Consider the following 26,110-nt stretch of genomic DNA (forward strand, 5'->3'; position numbering starts at 1 on the left):
GGAATCCTATTTACGACTCAATACATATTCCAATGGCAATAGCTCTATCTAAAGCAGCTTGTACTTTCAAGAGAGGTTAAAAATGTATGACAGAGGTGATGCTATATATGGAATAATAATGTTTAAGTAATTTACTGTTTATTTTATCAATGCCTTCAGAGTAGAGATCATTTCTAAATCATTGGTGGGCTTAAAGTATATAGAGTTTGGAAAATTTTCATTAAGGTATTCTTGTAGTTTTCATCTATAGCCAAGACAATATTTTGGGCAAGATTTTCTCCTACTTCATTGAAGTGTATATTAATATTATTAACAACATCAAAACATTCGGTGTCAGGTGAAACAGTCTGCCGATCACTTCATTAATAATTGACCAGGTCTGCTTTACATCATTAGAAGCATTTGATAAAATGCGAGAATAACAATTATGTTCACTAATTCTGATGATATTGGTAAACATACTTTAATATTTCTTAAATTTTTATATATTAAATTGCGTTGGGGATTTCAAACGTTTTTTATATAATACATTTTTTTAGTGTTTGATTTAAGAATACCGTTAGTACTCCATGGCTTTTTAATATGATTTCTTCTTTTTTTAGTGGGATTGTTTGTTCAATCGATTGAATGTTCAATCAATTGAATACTATGGTATCAGGGGTGGTCTGCACTGTCCTAAAAACTATATATGTTATTGATGGAATTTCTTCTGAACACAAAATTAACAACTATGGTATACCCAAGGCAGTATTTTTTGGCCACTACTATTTATCATATATATTAATGATATTTTTAATTCTGCAAGTATTGTTAACATCACTTTATTCGCTGATGATACAAATCTGTTTTTATCAAACTCCAATTTGAATACTCTTATTGATATTTGTAAACTCCGAACTTATCAAAATTGATAAATTGCTTAGGTGCAATAAACTTTATCTTAACTGTGATTATATTATATATCTGTGATAGATATAAATAGAAAAGACTAGTTTCTACTAGTCTGTTTCGAGCCTGGAACAATTTATATATAACTGTTAAAAATGTATCATGTATTCAAAAAATTATGTAAGTTGAATCTATTTAATAAGTATGCCTTAAGTTCTGCCAATCCTACTGTAACTTTTTCATATGTAAGCATACTTTTTAACTTAATTTTTTTTAAATTGTATTTACTGTTTTATGGTTTTGTAAGGTCATCAACCACGTACAAGCTTTAGATTTTTGCTGATGGGCCTTGTAATCTTTTAATGTATTTTATTCTTTTCTTTTTAATGATATTCTCTTTTATGAATAAAATTAATGAAATGAAAAAGTTTACAGTGGGTTCATTAGACATTTAAATCAAGGAGCCTTATCGACCTTGATTTCAAAACAATTAACAATTAATACTAGAGTAAAATTAATACCGCTAGGCATACTCAAGCTACTATTAGGAAGAGGTTGTGGATGTTTTCCTAAACATAATTTTATCTAAACAATTTGTCTAGTTCGGCGTGCCATATTGATAAATATTCATTATAAAAACGCAGCCAGTCGATCTGGAAGCAGCAGTCGTGTCGTCTCGGGGAAAAAAGAAACGTTATTGGCCTGGAATGTGTACGACACTCTCGACGCGAGTAATAGGCCTAGTAGACTATGTTTGGTGTTTTATTTAAGTTTAATTATGAAGACAGATCAGGTAGGTTTGTGGCTATTTGTAGTAGCCTAGCCCATGCTAATAAATCAATTGTTGTTACCCAGCAGGTCGAATAGCCGCCTGCCATTGCCATCATTTGCATCATGCATGCATGATGGACGAAGGAGGCCTAGCCTACATACAGTAGCTACCTAGGCCTCTACAGGGCCTCTACTACTAGCCTACTAGACCTAGGCTAGTAGGGTAGGCCTAGACTATTAGCTAGGGTAGACTATAGGCCTAGTAGTAGTAGTAGCCCAGGCCTGCTAGAGCCTAGAGGTAGGCATGGCATGATGCTCTTTTTTCGGTAGGAAGCCTACTTAGAGTAGGCCTAGGCCCTAGGCTAGGCAAGTGGCAGATCGGCTAACAAATACAGTCTGACCAACAGAAAAACTAAAAACTAATTAATATTATTAATAAAATAATCGCTGTGGCTAAAGATATGGTACCGTATACTAACTTCAATTTTTATAATTAACATTCAGTTATCTAAAACAACTATCTGGCAACATAATAATACAAAAAAATTATAATTTTAATAGACATGTTATCAGTACTACAGTATTTACATTTGGCATTTCCTAAGGGAGAGGCCTGAATACTGTAGGTAAAGAAAATAGATTAAGAATCTTTTATTATTATAAATAATTACTAACAAAGAGTTTAAATCTGGACCTCAATAGAAGCACTTAATTAAAAGAACCTGAAGTGTACTTGGAAACTAAAAGATTTTTACTAAACCGGAAGTGCATTTTGAAATCACAGTAATAAAGATTCTTTGTACTAACAATTTTATATTATTTATTATATATATATTTAGTCATAACATTATCTAGTGTACAGTTAAAATTGTATACAGTACATTTAAAAACTAAAACATTCCATATCATATATCAAAATATTATGATTTGTAAATTATCTCATGCGTATGGAATAATGTGTCCAGTATCAAAAATATAACTAGAACTAGAAGGCCACTCCGAGAGTGCATACCTCCGCCTACTGTATAATATAATTCTCCTACATAAGATTTTCTCCGGCGAAAAAAATATATAAATATATATATTGTGTGTATACAATTAATGCTGTGTGTGATTTAGGCTAATTTCACTACAAGCATGTGTATGCGAGTTTGGTGTAAAGGTTATGTAACCAGCCTTTCAACTAACTAAAGTAATAGTTTCAGTGATGGGGCAATCCACAGTATTTTTTTGTTACGGACGGGACATTTTTGAGAATATAACTAAACATATCTTAGAAATAAAAAAGAATACAAGATTCAAAGTAGTATAAATGTATACATATATGGCCAATGTTTATTATGAAAGTCAAAAAAAGAAAAAAGACTGTACAAAAAAATTGTTATTATGAATATTGTATGCGTCGCGGACAGGACGGCAAATGGACATGACTTTTGAGAAGGTTTACATATTGTAATATTTCTCCTCATTTAAAAGAGATTTTAAAATTTGTTTTGTATTATTATGTTGCCAGATAGTTGTTTTAGATAACTGAATGTTAATTATAAAAATTGAACTGCAAATTTATTAATAAATATGATTTATATGTCGTTACGGACGGGACATTTCTAACGTCGCGGACAGGACAACTTTGTCCACGTTAAAAAATTGTATCATTTTGCTATTAAAAAATTTAAAAATAATTTTTTTACATCAATGTAATCTTTTATTTACAAATCAAAATATAATTCAACCTTTGAAACACTGTTTAAAAGTTTATGTCAAGTGAAAATATTAAAATTCATAAATATGAAATATTATTTATAAAATTAATTATTCGAAGAGTTATAATGAGAAGCAATATTGTAAAATGTTATCAAAATATTTATTTACACTAATATAAAAGTTATGCTTGGCATATTAAACAAGAATTCAAGATATTAACACATTTAAGGCGAATCTTTAAAAATTGGCGTTTGACGTCTGAATTTGTTAGTGGATCCAAGTTGCATCTAAAATTTTCTTCTATCCTTGCTTGGATTTAATAACTGTAGGCCTACTTCTATTAAAATTCAACCTTAATTATTTAGTATCTGATTTATAAAAGGTTCTTGGTTGCAAATTCACCAAAGAATGAAATCTACAAAGCGATGACCGCACCCAATACTCCCATTCATACTGGTCATGTTTTTTTGGATTTAGGTATTGTTCTTTTGTGGATTGTTATTTTAAATACAGACCACAATGTTTTGTGATTAATAAACAACAGTTAACACCTTTGTACAGTACTTCTCAGCCTACAGTACAAAAACACTTTTTCATTCTTACAATATTGTCATCACATCCATAAAAAAAATGTCCCATCCGTAACATTCAATAAATTTTGATAGTAATGTTTTTTTAATAAAAAAATACAAGTTTTAAAAAACTTGTTTAAATCTATTGCAATTTAATATCCTTAGGAGTTGAAAATTATGATTCAAAATTAGGAATTAAATAACAATTTTAAAGCCATTACTTCAATAAACACAAGTGAGGAAAAACCCCCAATCGAAACGTCTCAGAAGTAACAATTATGAATTTTGAAATGCAAGTATGAAATTAATAAACAATTTTAATAAAATACTTTATTATGAATAATTGGAGCTTACTTTGAAAAAAAAGTAACTGCAGTATATTTATGGGCAAAAATGTCAACAAGATGCATGGTTTTATTATGAAATAAAAAGGATTTAAATGATACGTCCCGTCCTTAACAAAAATGTCTATCCCGTGCCTACGAAAAATGTCATCAATATATTTTTTAATATGATATTTTCACCAAAAGTTTCAAAATATTTGTTTATAATGTATTGAATATAGTTTTAAAAGGAGAAAACAAAATATTAAATTGTGGTATCAATACTTTTAACTGAAATGTAAAAAACACTATAAAACTACTATTAAAATTTCGCGGATGGGACAATTATGAATTTTGAAATGTATATATGAAATTTAATAAACAAAATATGTGTTATAAAATGCTTGAATATGTACAATAGGGACATAGAGTAACTATATCTGGCAAAAAAATGTTCAAAAGATGCATGGTTTGTGAAATAATTAGGATTTAAATGATACGTCCCGTCCGTAACAAAAATGTCCCGTCCGTAACAATATATTTTTGAAATATGATATTTTCATCAAAATCTAAAATGTTCAAAAAATTTGTTCATAATATAATGCGATATAGTCCTCAGGAGGAGAAAATGAAATATCAAGATTTTTGCATCATTACTTTTAAAATAAATGTAAAAAAACCGCCTAAAACGTCGCGGACGGGACATTTATGAATTTGAAATGGATGTATGAAATTAATAAACAACAAAATTTTAATTAAATACTTGATTATGTATTATTGAGACATAAAGTAACTATATCTGTTGAAAAAACAGTAAAAAGATGCATAGTTTATGAAATAAATAGGATTAAAAATGTCCCGTCCGTAACGCCAAATATGACTTTTTCATATTTAATATTCAATAACTTAAAAAATCAATATCAGAAAAATAAAAAAAATGTTATTTAATAAACTTCAACATGTCTACTTTGAGAAATGGCCAAGAGTTCCATCAAAATCAATAAATGAAATTTTTAAACCCACGGACCAAATACTGTGGAATGCCCCTGGACTAACAATAGAACAGGAGCGCCAAAAACAAAGTGAATTTGAAAAGAAATCTTTTTTAAACTACTCGTATCAAAAAAACCTGTACATTAAATCAAATTATGTTGTAAAATTACAAATCACAAATTATAACTCTTGCCTCTTGTACAAAAATGAAGTTTTTTGGACAAGTACAGTAGTTCTCGAGAAAATGCAATTTCATTTTATTGTTACTTTAAAACTGCTCGCCGGCTTTTGAAAATTCTGTCCTATCTTTCAACACTAGCAGATCTGAAAATAATACTAAAAAGAGGTCCAGAATTGGGACCCTGGTCTGGATTGCCTCCAAAATTTAATGGGGTGGTGCTTGACCACATATCTATCTGTATTTTCATGTTGGTAAAGATCTTGCAATAATTTTTTGAGTAATCCTGTAAATAAACAGACAGACAAACAGACAACGAAACAGACACACGCGATTGATTACATATACCTTATTGGCGGAGGTAAACAAACATCAAATTACTCTCTCCCTCTTATACTACCGTAAATGGTAATTTTGAGATTCTTTTTTAGATTTCTTTTGCAAACTGAAGAGGTTTCTTTTAGAAATAAATGTTGTGAATTGCTACTACAGTATATAATCATTTTTTAGACAATTTTACATATTTGTCCAAGGAAGCAAACAAGAACATTCAAATAGAGACTATCTTTAAAAGAAGCCCAGTAGGCATCATTTTGAGATGGGCTTAGAGATTACTTTTGCAAATCACAAGTGTGCTTCTTTTCGAGATGGGCTTCTTTTTTTTTATGGTAGTACTGTAAATAAATATAATTATTATTTTGTTAGATATTGTACACTAAATTTGTTATCAAGTACAATTAGTCAACATACATTTAATATCAATACAGTGTATGTTCAAATTCACAAACCAGAAAAATGAGTTATGTAATTATATGTCTCTCATAAAATCAGTTTTTCCCACTCTCCAACAAGCACAAAATACTCATAAAAGCTAAGTGAAATTTAATTAATTCCTTATTAAATTGCCCCTATAAAACAAAGTATGAAAGTACCTTTGACGCAATCCTGACAAATACTGTACTTGCTTTAATTACATTATCATTTTTTTGAAAATACCTTTTTATTTTTTATAGATTAACTGAAGATATCTTTATTTGCATTATATAATATAATGTTTTCAACTATAAAAGGGTAAGTAACCATTAGCAGCAATATTGTATTCAGTTACCCCTTTTACACTGCTGAGATAAAAATAAACCTGTTTTGTTTTTATGTCATAATGGACATGAATTATTTTGGTAATATGTAACAGTAACACTAAACTTCTTTCCTTAACTAGATTGATCAACCACTTCTATGTTTCCATGATGAGTATAAACGCAACCAAGATGATCGTTACCATTTTTTTACTTGGTAAAGTTTTTTTTCATTTTAATTATTTTAATTCATTGGGCCTACTGTAAAGTCACATTTTGAGATATTTTGTTGTTGATTGAATAAGTTACTAATAAGAGACTCGCAAAAGACTATTCTGTTTGTTGGTGTTTTGCCATAGAATTTGACATCTGACTGGTCAGTTGTGGCTGTTCCAAGTTACCCACTGGAGTGGGAGTTTGACTCAACTAAATCTACTTTTCAGTTTATTTGGAAGAATTTTTTTGTTTGGGATATATTTACAATAATATTCTTAATTTGTAATGTAAATAAAATTAAACTATTATTATTAATTATAATTACTAACTTACAAACAATGAAACAATAGTTAATAATTAAATGACAATAATCAGTGTTAGTATTATTGTTGATTTGTAACGTGATTTGATGTTTTTTTTCTAATGATACCTTGCTATGAGCATAGTCTATGATTACTTAGGATAAAATAAGCAAACAAACTTTATCAATAAAACCTTGAATCAACAAGCCTTGTATTTTCTATAATATCAACATTTGTAAATACAGTATATCAAGGTAATAAAAATGTCACATTTTGTTGGCTTTTTACACAACAGTTTTATACTATAAACCTTAAGTAAAGCAAATTGTGTACAGGATCCAACATTTCTATAGTCTACCTTGCCATTCATTACATGATATGTTCAACAATTTAAATTCAAACAAATAATGTTAATCGGCTAGCCAACCATAATCTACATTACATCCTAAATTTAATCCTTAACTTTTTAATTCAATTTTCTGTGTGTTACATTACATCATATTTTGTAATATTTTTCATATTTTGTAATAACCTATCTGACTGCAAATATTCTGAGCTGTCGTGTTGTGCAATCAGCCTCTTTCATATTTAAATGGAATAGAGTCTGAACTGTTTTTTGTGAAAAAGTCTTTTAATCATACATTTTTTGTAAATTAATGATTTAATAATTATAACAATTCTAATTTTGATGGATTAAATCTAAGTTGGTGCTAAATAATGTTGTTTGCTCCTGACCACACATACTGTAGACTTCACTTCTTCGGTGAGTTGGTTGATCATTCATGCTTCCATCAGATTTAGGCCCTGTTCAGACCCATGGCGTTAGACCGTTTTAGCGTACGACGCTTAGAAAATGTGTGTCTGAACAGTTGGGGATTAGCGTACAACGCTTGTAGCGTTGTAGTGGAAAACGTTTTAGCTACTGCAATTCAACTTTGTATCCAATCAGAACGTGTGAGAATGTGTGCGATGGATTTCAACAACAAAAAAGGCCAGAATAAATAAGGCCTAACTAGACTACAAATACAACTGTTGAAAAAAAACTAGGCTAGCTCAAAACTACATGTATCAACTGATACCATTATTTTTTATAACAAATGAAATAAATAAATGCACCTTGTATTTAAACATAGGGTCCCATCCCCTTTTAGGCCTAGCTACAGTAGAGCATTCATTTAAGTTAAAAACTAGCGTGGGACATCAAGTCACTCATTTATTTAATACAAGTCACTCATTTATTTAATACAGTATACAAGGCAGACTAGACTGGACAAGCTTAATGCTGAAAACCCCCTAACTCCTAACAAATTCAGTAAACAAGGGGAGCTGTATCTTTTTTACTAGCAAGTTAGGGTTACTTTCAACAGACTAATCGCAATTTCCCTCCATGTGCTTTACACACAATACAATCTCCATCAGGAGGCCTGCTTTATTTTCGTAACAACACAAGAGCCTGGGGGAGATGTTTTTACTACAAAATAAAAACAATAAAAACAGAAATTTGGCTTACTATATTTAAAAAAATAAATGCTGAGGTATGTTTTATTTACGGCAAATTTTGTCCTAATTTTGTAGGGCTAAGATCTAGGTCTATATACAGTGGAAATAATGATGAAACACGTGGGTATGAGCACAAGAATATGCAACTAGAAACAGCCTGAATGACGCACTTCCGTTGTAACGATAATCGTACGCTATGGGTCTGAACACCTCATTTTTTTCTCTGCGGTTTGTAATGTGACCTTGCTAGTAACATTGTATGCTAAAACGGTCTAACGCCATGGGTCTGAGCATAGCCTTAGATAATATTCCAAACATAATAGTAATTGGTTTCATTAGCATGTAACTTCTTATAATATCTTTGTTGATTGGTTGGTCGGTCAGTCAGTTCCTTTATTCTTTCGGCCCCCATGTTAGAATGCTTTAATGTGTTTGTTTTATTTTAAAGACTATTGATTTTTTACTAACAATACTATTAGCTTCTACATAAATTGTACAAATGTGCAAATAAACGAATTCTTAATTAATTTATGATACTAGATTTTAGTGTTTTTGATATTCAATTTTTGTATACACTAAGTTTTATTTTAAGTAACGTTATAAAAGTGATACTACAGTATATAATAGATCTTAAAAACAGCACTTTATCCCATTTCATGGATTTTGTGGCACTCCCACATAAAGTTGTAAATGACATTATCACAGGTTTGTGTAATGTGTAGCAAAATTTATATCTTCAAAAACATTTCATAGGATAGGTTTCAAAAGTTAGCTATGAGCAAACAATGTGACCTTTATGCAATATGGGTAAACATATAGTAAACTGAACCGAACCAGCGCCTCAAGCTTCACAAGTCAAGTCTACAGGTCATCATCTTCGCATCTAGTTAAATACATATTGATGCTCTCTTTACTGTTTGATTAATTAGACTACCCTGGAAAAATGTTGTAAAGTAGTTTTAAATATGTATGTTTGGCAGTAATTGTAAAAAGCACAATAAAAGTAATATAAAATAATAATAATAATAATAATTAATTTAGATATCATAAATAGGTAATACTAAAAGAACATTTCAGTACAATAGAGGAAAGAGTAAACTACAAAAATCTTGAAAATGAACAATTTTTTTAAAAGGATAGGGTATTTTAAATGCAATTACTATTTGTTTATATTTATACTTATCAGGAACCCATCTGCTGATTGATGTTATTACAGTTGAGGCCTTAAGTTGTCATTGTTCAAAAGGCAAAGAAAATTGTCACAACAGCACAGAAGTATGCAAACCTGATGATGAATTGGGTACAGCTCATTGTTATACACTATGGAACCAATCTTCTGGTCAAATTAGTTTGCAGGGATGTTGGAGTGAGGCAACCAAGGATAAATGCACAGATACTGACTATTGTATTAGTCGACAGGTGGAACCAAAAATTGAGGTCTTCATATTTTGCTGTTGCTCACGAGACCACTGTAATAGCAACTTTTCACATATTCCAGATCCTAAGCCCACCACAACTTCATATTATTATCCAAATGGTAATTTTTCATATTTTATTTAAAGTTTAAAATGGATTTATGGTTGTCATTAGGTATAATTTACAATACATGTTAATCTTCTGTTTATACGGCTATTATGATGCTACCTTATACTGTACATTTTTTTAGTACAAAATATACTTTTTGAACGAAAATTTAAATATTGAATCATGAGAGCTAAGATCACTTTTCAGAGATTTTTTTTATTACTGTAGGCTATATCAATCTACTAGTATTAAAGTATGTTTTCAATTTGCTTGGAGTTAGTTACGTTTACCAGATTCAAACATTTTACAGGAAAAAAAACACACTCCGCATTAAAAAAATGCTTAAATAATTTCCTACTAATGATTGTTTTAAAATTGTCTAAATATAGGTGTTTAGCTCGGTCATCATTACCGTTATTAATTTATTTTATTAGCTCAACCCAACTCTCTGAAATTCAATGTCGACTGGAAACATGCTTATGGTTTCGTGACAAAACTCAACTCAACTGGTTGATATGAGCACTCCAGGCAACTGACAGAAACTTAACATAACATAAAGTTACACAAAATATGTAAAAGAATAGTGCAGTTGAGATAAGTTGCTTTCATTTGAACATAACTGAATCATCATGAATTATTGGCGACTAAAAGTAGTTGATATATTCGATTTTGACAAAATCTAGATATTTTCAGTTCTGTTCAGTTGCTTGAAAGTCGACAAAGTTTGAGTTGAGGTCTTTGTCAACCTAAGTACATCTTTATGTTACCTTTCCTTTTTTATGAAGTTTTAGTAAACAAAAGGGAACATTTGTATAGTTAAATAACTTTGTTCGAATTATATTTTAAAGATAATCCCACACCAACCACTGGAAGTCAGAAAGAGATGTTACTGCTGACGATGATGTACTCATTGGTGCCTTTAGCTGCTATTACATTATTCTTAGTGATTGCCTACTGGATGTGTAGACGTCATAACATTGAGTCATACCAAATTGAAATGAAGAATGAGCCATTGCTGGTTCATACACCATCTCCAGGTTCACTATCAACGAACTTAAAACTAATTGAAATTAAAGCAAGGGGGAGGTTTGGTGCAGTCTGGAAAGCTGAAACCTCAGCTGTAAGCAATAAATATGTTGCGGTTAAAGTTTTTCCGATTCAAGACAAACTCTCATGGCAGACTGAGCAAGAAATATACAATGTCCCTCACATGAATCACCCAAACCTACTTCATTTTATCAGTTCAGAAATGCGAGATAAAGGCCTAAACCAAGAATTGTGGCTAATCACGGAGTTCCATCCTCATGGCTCTATTTATGATTACTTGAAAGCTAACACTGTGACCTGGGCAGAGATGTGTAAAATTGCAGAGTCAATGGCACATGGTCTTGCATTCCTTCATGAAGATATTCTTCCAACGAGTTCAGCAGGAAAACCTGCTATAGCTCATCGAGATTTTAAGAGTAAAAATATCTTGCTGAAGAATGACATGACTGCATGTATTGCTGATTTTGGCCTGGCTGTCAAATTTGAGTTTGGAAAGAACCCTTGCGATTCTCAAAATCAGGTATAGTTGTATTTCTTTTGGTTTTTATTTATTTAAAATGTATACATTATTTTTGATAAGCTTGGGAGTATCAACAGTTTTGCCGTCAAGAGATGTTCGAAAATAACACAAAATAGAATATAAAAGGAAAATATTTCAAAATTTGGAACTAAATATATTTTTGATGCTACATTCTATAAAGTATTGATGATGATGATGTAAATTTGTTGCTCTCAAATAATATTTTTTTTTAAATTTTGTTTTATTGTTTCCATAAAACGTGCATATGAGGAAAGCTATTAAAATAAGCTTGACATAAACCAAAACTACCTTCTTGTAATTTGCATTACATTGTGTATGATCACGATACAAATACACAATACCATTAATAGTATACATTGACATATTCAATGCATTATGAGTTGATTACATCGTATCGTTTTGACTTTCTGCCGTTTTGTATTTAATATTAAATGAAATTTAATAATTTGAAAAAATGAAAAGTTGGGAATTGAAACACATTTTAAATGGCTATGACAAAGTTTGTAAATAGTTGAAGTGAGTTTAGACAGCCTAACATAAAATGTATCCAAAGGTATTTTTATAATACTGTACATATTCATGCAATTTAAACAATAACATTGTTATGTCTAGTCACCATTCTTAAAGGAAATTTCTTGTATCTCTGTTATTATGCAATACCATTCAAAGTCAATGTTGATATGAAATGAAACACATTACAGTTATTGGATTTTTCCATTATTAAGGGAACTTTTAAAAAGCAAATATACGGCGTGTGGCGCAGTGTGTTGGACGTTGGACTACTGATCGTGAGACCGAGGTTCGAATCCAACTCTAGCCGCATTTCTTGTATCCTTAGGCAAGATACTTTACTTACGTTTGCCTCTCTCCACCCAGGTGTATAAATGGGTACCCGGTAATATTTCAAGACACAACTTTGCGCTGATTACTAGCTGCATTATGGGAGTATGTTTCCATCGTGTTTGATCCAAAATGACTGGGGTAATAATGTCAATAGCGCAGTGAGCGTCTTTCTTAGACGGATGCTTGCGCTTTACAAATTTCCATTATTATTATTATTAAAATTAAAATTGGATGCTTTCTAGCACAACTTTTTTACAAAAAATGCAGCGTTTGGTTGTAATTTTTAATTAAAGCGATTTACCACACAATACTTAATCTAAAGTCAAGTTGTGGAAGATGATATAATTACAAGGTTATTTTACATTTTCATTTTAATCAATACCTCTTTGTTCAATTGACAAATTTTCAGTACAAGTATATGATTTATGTTGCATTTTTTAATTTATTCTAAACCTCACATAACAGACGGGAAATTTTCTTTGCATGATATTTGCTCCATATATCATCTATTTTGTGGCATATGATTGAAATATTGTATCGATAGATGCTGGTACTCAAGATGTTACTTTATATTACATTTTATGGGTGATATTCATTTATTACATTCCCTTTGTTCTTATACAACCATAACAACCATAGGTTTTTATATACTTCTGTGGGCCTTTGTTATTTGAAACATATTTGTAGATTGGTATGGTATCTTGCAGAAAACCATATTTTTGTACTGTACGATGTTAACTTTGTTGTCCTGTTGGAATTGGTGTCACTTTGTATCCTCATTATGATACTTAGAATTCTTCTTGAAACTTGCTGAACAATTTAAAGCTAACTACACATTAATAAACTAATCCATTTATACTATACACAATGCTGTAGTGCTTGCTTTGTAAAAAAATGTTGACAAAGATCCTGTTTCTAAAATCTAAAATGTTGCATACTCCTTGTAACATTTATGTTGGGAATTTAGTTGAAATGAGGCTTGTGGTTGTGACTGAGTGCCACATTATTTTAATTTACATATGTGCCTTGGTTAGTTAATAAGACCAGCCAAACTCTTTATCCAAAAATATTACATTCTATATGATTGATTACAAAAACATAATAACAATAAATATAACAACAATACAACAGTAAGAGTTCGCAAACAATGATTTAAGTCTTTGTAACATTTATGTTTAGGAATTAGTTGAAATTATAGTGCTGTATACAGTAGTACATCATTGTTTAAAAAATAAATCATACAGTAAAGTACAATTGAAACTTGCACAGTAATGACAGCGATAATCATGATATGATTATACATAGCTAAATATTCTACTATTTGCATAATATCCAGTATTAGTAATAGTATCTTTATTGTGATGAGGATCACATTTTCAATAACAACATTTTGAAAATCCCAGTAGCTGTAAATCATAAACAGGATAACCCAACAGATTTGAATATTTATCTTTAATTTGTAAGCATAGTGCAAGGTATAAAGAAAGGGCAAAAAATCTGGTTTAATCGGCGCTCGTTACTAAGTCACACAGCAATTCTTGCTCATAAATCTATTTAATTCGCCCAAAAAATTATTGATTGTGCAACTGAGTAACACCATACATGCAAGAAGCTGCAAGATTGGGATACGGATTGTGAACATTCTCTTGGATGATTGCAGTTTAAAGTATATTTAGGAGTACATTTATTGTGTCTAGGGGAATATCCATTTTACTTGTATCATCAACTACCTTATGACTGCATAGTCCCATGGGGATCTGCATGCAAAATTTAGCGAAAAAGATGGGAAAGTCTTGTATCTGAATTTATCCAAAATTAGTGGGCTGGTGGGGGATGTGTGTTAAGGAAAACATTTCTTTACCCAAATTTGTTAAAGGTTTTTAATTTCTTTTACCAAATTTGAAAAACTATAAATATTAATTGGTTAAAGACCCATTCCTACGATTTTGACGTTTTGTAAAAATAATGCATACATATTACTTAAATAAAAACATTAAACCAGGTCATTCCTTGTCTTAAATGTAGGTTTTATGGTAAATTATGATAAAAAGAGAAAACAATGCACAACGTACTGTAAGTAGCTCGCGTCGATTGTCCTCTCGTGGAAGGCCTATTAGGCCTAGCCTAGCTAGGTTTAGTTTTGTAGGCCTAGCTGGTATAACACCAGTACCATACGAACATTGTACACTAGCAATAGGCCTAGCCTGACATTGTCTAGTTGCTGCATTAATTGTCTTTCTGTTTTTGCCAGATTTTATTTATACAATGGGGGAAACCCAGTATTTCGCTGAAAAGTTACGATTTTTCCATTTGTTTTGCCTACAAAATGTAGGTGTTAATGCCGCGGTGTACAAACTTAGTTTTTCTAGGTGGTAGGTATTACAGTAATCATAAAAACCAGGAGCACATTGTATGTAGGCTTTATGGCTATTGATTTTCTCTTGGTCAGGTAATTTGGAATGGCCAATTGAATTGTATTAACTTTGTGTATAGCGTTATAAAGCCTTCAAACTATTAGTATAATTCAATTTTGGTGAATGATACATCATTTTTTCTTGCCAATTAAAACAAACGCTGTATGTGACTTGGTGATTGGCTAGTGCTCATAGGTGGGATTATACTTGAGCATGGAATTAAACTCAGCCATTTTCTTTAATCGTATTTTCCTAGTGATATAGCCTGAAAAGTTTCAAATTTTTCAACAGAAAGGTATCTATATTCTCAACAAATAAGCTATGCACAGTATCGGTATTCCCAAGCATTTCCCATTTTATAGAGGCTGCATGTCATGTAAGTCATAAAATGTAAGTGTAATAAATAAATAACAACGATTGTGGTTCACGTGGCTTGCAATAGTATGTACAATTTAATGATCAATTTTTACCTTTTTCCCATTTTCTCATGTACAAAAAAAAATCTCAAGATTCTGTGGACAACCTCATGTAAGCAATAACAACATACATTCTAAATAATCGCACTTGTATATCGGGACAGAAATAACATTTTTTGGAGAGATACTTACTATTAAATTTAGACCAAAAAAGTATTTGAATTAGCTTTAGATCGTTTGTATGGTTTTTATTAATTAATGGGAACAACTCTACAAGAAGTTTTAAATCTTTGGAAAAAACAGAATTAGCCTAGATCAGTTGCGTAATTGCATCCTTAGGCAAGATGCTTTACTCTCATTGCCTTGTCCTTCGGATGGGATGTAAAGCCGTTGGTCCCGTGTACTTAACAGTGCACGTTAAAGAACTTGATACACTATTCGAAAAAAGTAGGGGTTCGTCTCCCGGTGTGCTGATCTGGTAGGCGCTGCACTGCTGGCTGCCGTGGGTCCGTGGAGGGCCTAATCCGAATTTCCTCAGTTTCCAGTTAAACTTGAGGACCAGTAATAATACATTTAACATTTAAAGATGTATTGTCCCCCAAAAACATGAAAAATGAAGATTAATTATTTCAGACTTTGAATATGTTATATTCTAGTTTAAATCTAGTTAATCACTTCAATAGAAAAAAAATCTAAAAAAATGATGTTTTCACTTATAAAATGACAAAATAAATGGTAAAATTCAACCAAAAATCCATTGGCTGGCAGCCAATTTGACCATTTTTTGCTTTAAATTACATTTTTTTTCAGGTAAATACATTTTTTTTCAATCCAATTTTTGTCAAAGTGGATAACTATTATGTTACATTAAAATGGAATATTCAAAAACAATTTTGTTAAGAATTATTTTTTCAGGGGGACAATACATCTTTAATGGTTTCACTGCCTTTCTAGCCTAAGCGCTTTAGCGTAGTTAGGCTTAGGATTGGTCATTGACATAATTACACTACAGTAGGTGTTTTTATAAATCCGAATAAATATAATATTTAATATATTATAGAAAATCAAATATATACTGTATTATTGTTGTTCAATGTAAATAGGCCTATGAACAAAAACAAATAAATGTTACTGTTTCAATGTGAATCAAATGTAAGCCTACCTTTTATTCATTTTAATATAAGTGACATTTATTTAGATGTTAACAAAAATAATGAATGTTTCTATTCATGGAATGGTTTCATTATTCACCACATGACATTATTTGTACCATTCCAATCATAAACATTCATTCTTTGTATACTATGTAATGTTTAATAATAAATTGTATGTGAAAATTACGGCATTTCTAAAGATTCATGGATAAAAGCAATTTAACAGCTGAAACAAAGGTATGGATTAGCTTCTATTATTAAGTAGTGACCCATGTATTATACATTTTATCTCTTCAGGTTGGTACAAGACGATACATGGCCCCAGAGATTTTAGAAGGGGCAGTAAGTTTTCATCGTGATGCATTCTTGAGAATTGACATGTATGCCTGTGGATTGGTCCTGTGGGAGCTGGCTACTAGATGTCCTATTGATGGTAAATTTTCAATTAAAACTAAACTACATTTATACAATAGAGAATTAATTTTGAATCTGCAGGGAATCTTTAATTTCATGCCTATGATTGTTAATAAACAAAGCATCAGGTGTTTATGACTAAGATCTTTTGCATTCTAATTCTTAGGGATTGTTGATGAATACATGCTACCGCTTGAAGAGGAAGTTGGATTGGCACCTTCTTTAGAGGACATGCAGGAAATAGTGGTTGAGAAAAAATTGCGTCCCACTTTTAGAGAGCATTGGCTGAAACATCAGGTACAATTTTTGTAACAATCTTTTCATGTACATTTTAATTCTCAACATTCAGTTTTAAACCACAATACGACCTTTGAAAACATGATTTATACATAGCCTAATTTAACTAACCTTAATATATAATATTATACAAATCATGAATGTTTATGAGTTGAATGGTAAGAATATTTTAAGAGTTAATAAAGTTAATCACTTCCGTAGAAAAAAAAAGAAAAACATAATGTTTTCACTTTTCACTATCCATTGCCTGGCAGCCAATTTAGCCATTTTTTGCTTTAAATTACATTTTTTTCAGGTAAAAAATTTTGTTTAGTGACATTAAAAGAGTGCTGGTTATGGTGAAATTAATATACGGCATGTGATGAGTAATTAACCAATCAAATGTCAAGAATACAATCAGTTGTGTTGTAATATACAAATAACTGTTTAATAGCGAGAATATTTCATGTGCTGAAAAACTGTTCTAGAATTTTAGAATTAAAACAGTTGAACACACTTACTGTGAATTATTTCAGCAAGAGGCCAACCTGTAACTATTTTCTGTCTTTGCAATTTACAAAAAATCATGACAACAATTTTTTTAATTTAGTTTTTCCAATGATTCTATTTTTATTTTACATTGATAAATAAAGACATTTTGAACATAATATTGCTTTCAAGATTTACATGAATTATGTAAATCTATGATAAAATAACAAATTAATATACATGGCAAAGCTAATAATAATATTTAGTTAACGTTCAAATATCCTTTAGCTGTCAATTAAATAAAAGAATATTAAGTGATTGCTGATTATTAATAAATGTTGTATTTTTAACAAAAAAATATTTTTGTTTAGGGGATGCAAACATATTGTGCAACAATTGAAGAGTGTTGGGATCATGATGCCGAGGCGAGATTATCAGCCGGATGTGTAGAAGCAAGGGTATCACAACTCAGTCGTACAATTAACACAAGTTCAGTTGGCATCATGATAGATGAACTGCCTACCAAGGAATCCAGCATATGAACATTATATTATGAATATTGCAGATTTGGAAAGATTTGTATTTTAAAGTAACTCATTTGTAAGACTTGACTTAATCATTCAGCTATGGAAAAGTATACAGCTTATAAACTCTTGACTCTACATACGCCATACATTAAACTGCCCTGAATTTCGGTTAGAGTAAAAACATGCATTAGACTGAAAACATTGATTAAGGAAACAATCAGTTCCCTCTTTTTAATTTAAGGTTTTATGGTCCATATTTTATGAGTAAATTTTATATGTAAATAGTTCATATGGGATTTATTGATCTAAATTTATATGTGTGGATAGTTTGGATGTACATAAAAAAGTTCTTTTTTGAGTGATATCATTATTATTGCCAGAATTAATTGAAGATTCTTAAACTGCATAATCAATTATTATATTAGTTTTTCTGTTGAAATGCAAATGCAATGAAGTACCCCATTGTCTATAAATAGCATACATGCCCTATCATATTTTGTAAATAAAATAAAAATTTAAATGGAACACACTACTTTTAAATTATGTTGGTTCCAAATTCGGCTCTATTATTAAATTAATGAAATACAAAAAGTTATTTAATGTGGTAGCTGCCAATAGAAGATCCAGCAGTTTGTAGATTGATATTGTTTTATTTAAGAATGTGAAACTCCAACTTCTTCACCTTACCCTTAAATGTAGCCTCACTTAGTAGTGTTATTGTTATTATTGATCATGACTTCATTATATTAGTTTTGTTAAAAAATTATTTTCATCAAAGACAGTAAAAAGAATGGTTATCCTATAGTTCTAGGAGGAAACTTATCTCTTGTTTTCTGTAGGAAAATGTATATTTATCATAGGTAGTATAAAGGGCCGTTAATCAGCCGACAGGTGTGTTCTGTGTTCAAGAAAATAGATAACTTGTAAACTTTGTCACTTTTTCCCATAAAAAAAAAATTTAAATTGTGATTTTGCTACGACTTCAACTTATGCATTTGTATAAATGCCATATAACTAGCATCCATATTGAAATTGGTATAAACTGTCTGTCTAAGGTTTAGGGATGCATTGTAATGTAAGAGTAACAGTTTGTTAAATTCTCACAATTTCAATGTACTGTACCAAGTGCTATCTAAGTTGGGGCACCTTAGTAAAAATATTTTGAAATTATTATTGAACAGTTGTTTACATAACCTAACACGTAACGATCACAAGTTATTGATAAATTGAAAATCACAAGAAAGGCATGCAAAAGATTATCAATCTAGAAAATATTGAAATGTCAGTGTGAACTAGTTAAGCATATTGAGGGAATGCTTGAGGCTGTGAATTCTCATCAAATTGTATGCAGGGCGGTGCAGGGGTTGCCCTAGTTACCCAGGTAATTAATACCCTTTATTTTGTATTGTTTCTTGTCTATGGGTTTCATGGTGAAATCCAAAGTAAAAATCGCAGATTGCTGGCTCCCTTTAACACAAACAAGGCTTCACCAGTTGAAAATGTCGCCCCCTTCAGCCAGTGAACCACCTTCGACCGTCCCTGATGTCAATGGGTAATTTGATTTTGATCAGATGTTGTTGTTATCTTGATTTTATACCAGTATCACATGACTATGCTTTAAAATAATATGAAAAGATTAATAATGTTCCATAACGTTTATATTAATGATGTTACTATACCATAGAGGAATTAGTCTAATTCCTCCATGGCTGTAAATAGTAATCACTTAGGCTTCCTATTTTTCATAACCTGAGTGTTTACGCTTTCAATAAAGGTAATTCTGGTATCTGGCAATTATAAGTAAAGTCAAGAATTATTTGTTTATTGCTTAGTTAGATTTAGAACATCGTGATATTGAAAGCTTTAAAATGTGATTGTATATGGTATACGACTTCTCGGGAAAAATACAATTTATTTATTTATTTTTGTATAAAGGGAACATTATTGGATTATTTTGCTTCTTGAATTATATAATATATGATATTTACACACAGCTGTTGCACTACTATTAAGTGGCAAATGTTTTAAACTGGGATCTATATGTTATGCCAATATAGATTTGTTATATTATATAAGATTATCGTAGTAATGGGTTTTAGACAAACTTATTTAATATGGCAATCAGTGTTATTTCAAATTCTTTCCTTTTTTAAAGGAATTTGAATAAGACAGACAAAATGTCAAGTGTTGCTTTAACCTTTTCTTGTGTTTATGTAAGTGAACTGCTCTATCATTGTAAGTTACCCACCAGCTGTGTGCATTAGAATTACAAGATATGGGGTCAAGAATGAAATTGTATGGGGGCGAGAATGAAATAATGATATGGGACGAGAAGAAATATATAATATACCTATTTATGTAGTAGGCCTAAAGTAATGAATGTGCCATTTTAAAAAACAGGATATTCAGACAGATTGCTATGTTTGCCTTATGTATTACTGTAGGGCATAAGTATTGATTACATTGTGAACCTAATGAGAAACCAATGTGATCGTTTCTTCAGTACCCTGTTAGGCCTACGCAAACCAATGTGATCGTTTCTTCAGTACCCTGTTAGGCCTACGCAAACCAACGTGATCGTTTCTTCAGTACCCTGTTAGGCCTACGCAAACCAACGTGATCGTTTCTTCAGTACCCTGTTAGGCCTACGCAAACCAATGTGATCGTTTCTTCAGTACCCTGTTAGGCCTACGCAATGTATTTGTTTGACATATCTATTTATAAAATTAATTAATGTTACTAAAATAGTAATTTTAAAAATGTAATATAAAAAGAATCATTTTTATATCATTATACAGATAGTTGATGGTTGATTTAATCATTGTGGATTCATTTCGGCCAATATATATATGTATTTATGTTGATATTAATACTTTTTAGATTTCGTTTAAATTTTTACTACAATTAATTTAAGAATAGTTTTGGAGTTGGTTTAACTATTAACATATTTCCCCTCATTTTGTTCCATAGGAAAGTGTCTCCCTAGGAATGTTACCTGAATAGGGGTCTCCCAAAATAGGGTGTTAAGCCGTGAAATGTGCAAAAAGTCGCATTTTGTACAAACAACCACATTTTTGCAAACATTTTGCCCTCAAATGTGTAAACATCCACATTTGTGCAAACACGGTATCCTCAAATGTGCAAATCTGTACAAATTCATAATTCACCAATGTGTTCAAACATCACGCCGCTAAAAACGATCACATTAACTAATGTGGAAACGAAATTCTACAAAATGTGCAAATATTTTTTTTCGACCAAAATCAGTTTAGGCATAGTTAAAATTAAAATAATTCTAACTATCCATGGGTTTTCCTAATATAATGTTTTCGATATAAATATAGCCACTGACGTATTTTATTGTAACAGTAGTAATACAGAATGAAGTCATCCGTTTTGCGTTTTAAAAATCCCACACTGATCCGGCGATGCAGGACTGACACGGGTCGCTGCTTGCTGAGATGGCAATACCGTTGAAATTGAACTTATTTTAAAGGAACTTTAAACAATTTGTCTGTTTGTGTATGTATATTCGCCACGGATGATTTTGTTTTGTAGTATTCCATGTTCTGTATTCCATGAATATCCTTGAATTACTATTTATTTTCTACCTCAATGATTACCTGGGTGATGTAATATTCACTATAGTTGATTGGCATAATACAATATAAAAAATAACTTATTATATTTATGAAATGATTGAACGAATTTATAAACGATAAAAATACTGTATTAACACTAATGATAATGATTTTAGGCGATGTAAATTATTTCAATTTTATGACTTTATGGTCATTTTAGTTTTAAGGATCGGTTTCATAGCTCGATCGAAACATACCGTACTCTGAATGTTTATGCATAATTAATGAAAGCTATATACTGTTTCTGGTTAGTATAGTAATTATTTAAAACATATTTAATTCCATATCATAAGAAATATTGTAGTACTTGTATTAGTGAAACAAATTTGGTCCAATTCATCAAGTGAGTATTCTTTTAAATCGGTTAAATTCGATTTGGTTTCACTTTCTTGTGTACATATTTATTTTGCTAATTAAAACTAGTTTGTAATGTTCTTATGGCAGTGTATCCATTTAATGTGACATATTTTGGCTTTCGACCTATCTACATTGTATAATGACGAGCAAAGCGTACAGTATTGTATGGTAATTGTGATAGATAAATAAGACCTTTTGATATATAAAAATAGAGATAAGATTGGATACCGGGGTTTGTTTTTTGATGACAGATCGACGTGTTGAAAGTTAGAGTTCACATTTATTTTAGAATCCATTATTCAGCAGACATTGCTATTTTAAGATTTATAAGAAGACAAAATTCAATGTGCTTATGGCTGCTTTTTAAAGTTACTGTCACTAATAAATATTGGCCCATTCATTATTAAATATTATAGTATATTGCGTATATCTTTGTTTTGTATATGCGTCTTGAATTCGAAATCTTAGGCTTGCATATTAATCTTTTTTAGTTATAATTACCTCTGAATCTGTATTATTCGTGATTAGCCACGTGGGTAAAAAGGCTGTCTTCTTGCAGATGGATCCAACTAGGGTACAGAGAAACGTAACAACCCCTCTCCTCAAGCAGAGCATGGGTACGGGTGGGGGTTGCGAACATTGTAAATGCGAAACTCATAATCGTACCTACTCTCACCCCAGTCTAGAAAATGGTCAATTGTGGTATGATGAAATTGTTTTGTATATGTGACTACAATTTTAATACACTAAATAATAGTAAAACGCACATATACCAAATAAATAACGTAAGTATAGGAACTTACCTTGCTGCTCTGTTAAAATGTACTCGAATGTTTGTTTGTTTGTAGTCAAGGAGCTGTCCTTTTATTGAATTATAGTTGCTATGAACACACGCGTATGGAATTATGCGCAAGAAGGAAGCGTCTAAAAGAATTCGGTACAAGTGCGTACCTAGAGATTGTATACTACTGTAAACTGTTGCTAAGTAAAGGTCCTATTCTATAACTAGGAAATCCCAAGTGTATATTTTATTTTATAGCAGCAACCCGTGCTCCGCACGTTCTTTTTCTGCCTTGTGGTTATATACTTTGCAGCAAGTATAATAAAAACACACTCTGATAAAAGTACTTTGACAAAAACAACTTGTATCAAGAATAAAATTCGAAACTACTTTTAAGGCCATTGATTTTGTATACACCATCCCTTCACTTTGAAATACAGTATTATAGACTAAAAAATGAAAGCAATACTGGATATGGAAATGTATACTTTACTTTTGACTGTTTAGACTTTGCGAAAATAAAAGACTCTAAAGAAAAATTGTGCTGTGTGAATTAGATGATGCGCGCAAACACTAACGAAAGTATAAAATGCCAAACTATTATTTTGGGTGTTTTTCGTGGTGTGTTGATACATATAGATAATATAAACAAGCTTAACATAAATCTATTGAAAAAAAACACATTGCTGCGGAAACACGAATTGTTAAGTTGTTTTCATGTTCAACAATATATACAATCATTTTGTTTGCGTGCGTTCATTTTTATTCATTTACATTTTATTTTTATTTCAATGGTTTTGATATTGTTGGGATTGGCTTCGGAGGAGATATACGTAAAATTACGCGAAAAGTTTAGTAACATTAAAATATAGATTAAGGCCAGGCTGTTTATATTATTTTATGAACAATTATTTTAGTACAATATAATTACCAATTATAATATTATGTCTTCAGTATGTCCATTAGCATGATGCATCAAACCACCCACAACAACGTTCATAATTACATCAATGGTGGTAAAAATAATAATAATAATCATCATCATCATTCGGGTCGTTTTGCGAGCCCGGTTGAATAGACGCAGCAGCTCTGTTAAGCTTGGTTCCCACTAGCGACCCTGTTGCGTCGTCGGTTCCCACTTGTGATTAAAGCGTGGTTCCCACTAGAACGCAACGCAGCGACGTATCAACGCAAAGTGTTGTATTTCGTAATCACGAAGTGGGAACCGACGACGCAATAGTGCTGCAAACATCGCAGGTTTGATTTCACGCAGGCGGGAGCATACACAATTATTAGAAGGGCATTTGCTTACGTTGCGTAGATTGCGTTACGTTGCGTCGCTAGTGGGAACCAAGCTTACGCAATACATTACTTTGCGTCAATACGTCGCTGAGTTGCGTTCTAGTGGGAACCACGCTTTAGCAAGTTAAGCTTGGTTCCCACTAGAGACGCAACGCAACGACGTAACGCAACGTAAGTGATTTGACCAATCACAAGCGATGGATTATTCGAACAGTCGCTTGTCATTGGTCAACTCGCTTGCGTTGCGTCTACGTCCTTGCGTTGCGTCATAGTGGGAACCAAGCATTAGTAGGCCGGTTTATTTTACGTAGCACCCTCTCACTGAAGCAGAAGAGTTATTTTGGCAGATAAAACCAATCACCAATTTCTTACTTAAGCGTGGTTCCCACTAGACCGCAACACAACGACGTATCGACACAAAGTGATGTATTGCATAATCACAAGTGGGAACCGACGACGCAACAGTGCTGCAAATATCGCAGGTTTGATTTCACGCAGGCGGGGGCAAACACAATTATTGGAAGGGCATTTTCTTCCGTTGCGTAGGTTGCGTTACGTTGCGTCGCTAGTGGGAACCAAGCTTAACTTTCAATGTCGTATGTATATAGTTTACAAATAAGGGACCTTTCAACACCTGAAAAAGGGATATATATAGGAAAATTGCAATTGATTATTTATCCAGGATATTAGTATTATTTTTTTCTCTGCATATTTCTGCCTCTTCATACGTTCAACCCAGTGTTCAACAGTAAACGTTTGCTTGTAATATGGTATATGTTCCGATCTTATAAACGTTAGTTAAAATCCCTGCTAAAACCAACCCAACCTACACACCGATAGAAAACTCAAAACCATAAAAGATTTATTGAGTGTCAGTATGTTTTTATCTAAATTTGTATTGTATTAATATTCATCCCGGGATTTATCCTCAATAATTGAGGAAATTCGGATTAGTTTATCTATGGAACCTCATCAGCGCCAAAGTGCGAACCTACAGTTTTAAGTCCTTATCCTAAACAGATGAAAAGCTATAAAAACTACATAATATATATATATATATATATATATAAACAAATCAGGCAAAGAACATTAATTCTAAACCGCCCGGTGATATACTGAAATTTAATTAATTAATTTGAAACGATAAGGCCTTGCACCGATGAAGGGCTAGTGTTGCCCGAAAGCTCTGCTAATTTTTCTGGCTGTTTTACTTTATCGTTTTGATTTAGCTTTTCGCTTTTTTTTTGTATCTCCATTGAGATCCAGCATTGTCATTTTATCATTTATATATATAGGCCTATATATATATTTGAGATATAAGAAGACAGAGTTTTTTCCCTCTAAATAACACCCGTTTGGGGCGATGTATGAACACCCCTGAAATCGTCTGATTCTGGGGTGTTATGACGCGTGAGATTATTCCATTATTCACCGAATAAAGAACTCAGCCCGCTCTGTCCACACTATCAAACTTTTATGTGAGAACAAAATGTGATGTACCCATATTATGGACATGATGATGTCATTTCACTACCGTTAAGGGCATCATATCGCCACCGTATTTGGGCACGTCATACTTTTTTTTGTCAAACTAGTTTGGTAGTGTAGAAAAACGTTTTTAAGATAGATGATTATTATTATTTATTATTTCTAGATCTACATTAAATTATTTATTAATGTAGAAGAAAGGAAAATAATAATTAATTAATCATTAACTTTAGCAAGGTGCATTTTTTTAGTTAATTTACCGAATGATAGTACATACAATCTAAACGACATTATACAAAACAAGTCCCTCTTTTTGAAAATCGAAAATAATATACGCATGCCCTCATCGTCGACAGCCAAGGAAGGAAGAAGA

The 26,110-nt window shown here is 31.4% G+C and overlaps 1 protein-coding gene across 1 annotated transcript; it reads left to right on the forward strand.

Annotated features, from left to right (window-relative positions):
• Nucleotides 1-1,570: 1,570 nt before the first annotated feature.
• On the forward strand, nt 1,571-22,245 carry LOC144845280 (activin receptor type-2B-like). Its single transcript, XM_078702477.1, has 8 exons — nt 1,571-1,681; nt 6,443-6,500; nt 6,649-6,722; nt 9,710-10,060; nt 10,896-11,614; nt 16,760-16,895; nt 17,043-17,173; nt 18,013-22,245. Exons 2-8 carry the CDS (start codon nt 6,481-6,483, stop codon nt 18,181-18,183), a joined length of 1,602 nt encoding a protein of 533 aa, XP_078558603.1. The 5' UTR covers nt 1,571-1,681; nt 6,443-6,480; the 3' UTR covers nt 18,184-22,245.
• The last annotated feature ends 3,865 nt before the right edge of the window (nt 22,246-26,110 follow it).

Source organism: Antedon bifida, chromosome 1, assembly GCF_963402885.1.
Source record: "Antedon bifida chromosome 1, ecAntBifi1.1, whole genome shotgun sequence".
Lineage (NCBI taxonomy): Eukaryota > Metazoa > Echinodermata > Crinoidea > Comatulida > Antedonidae > Antedon > Antedon bifida.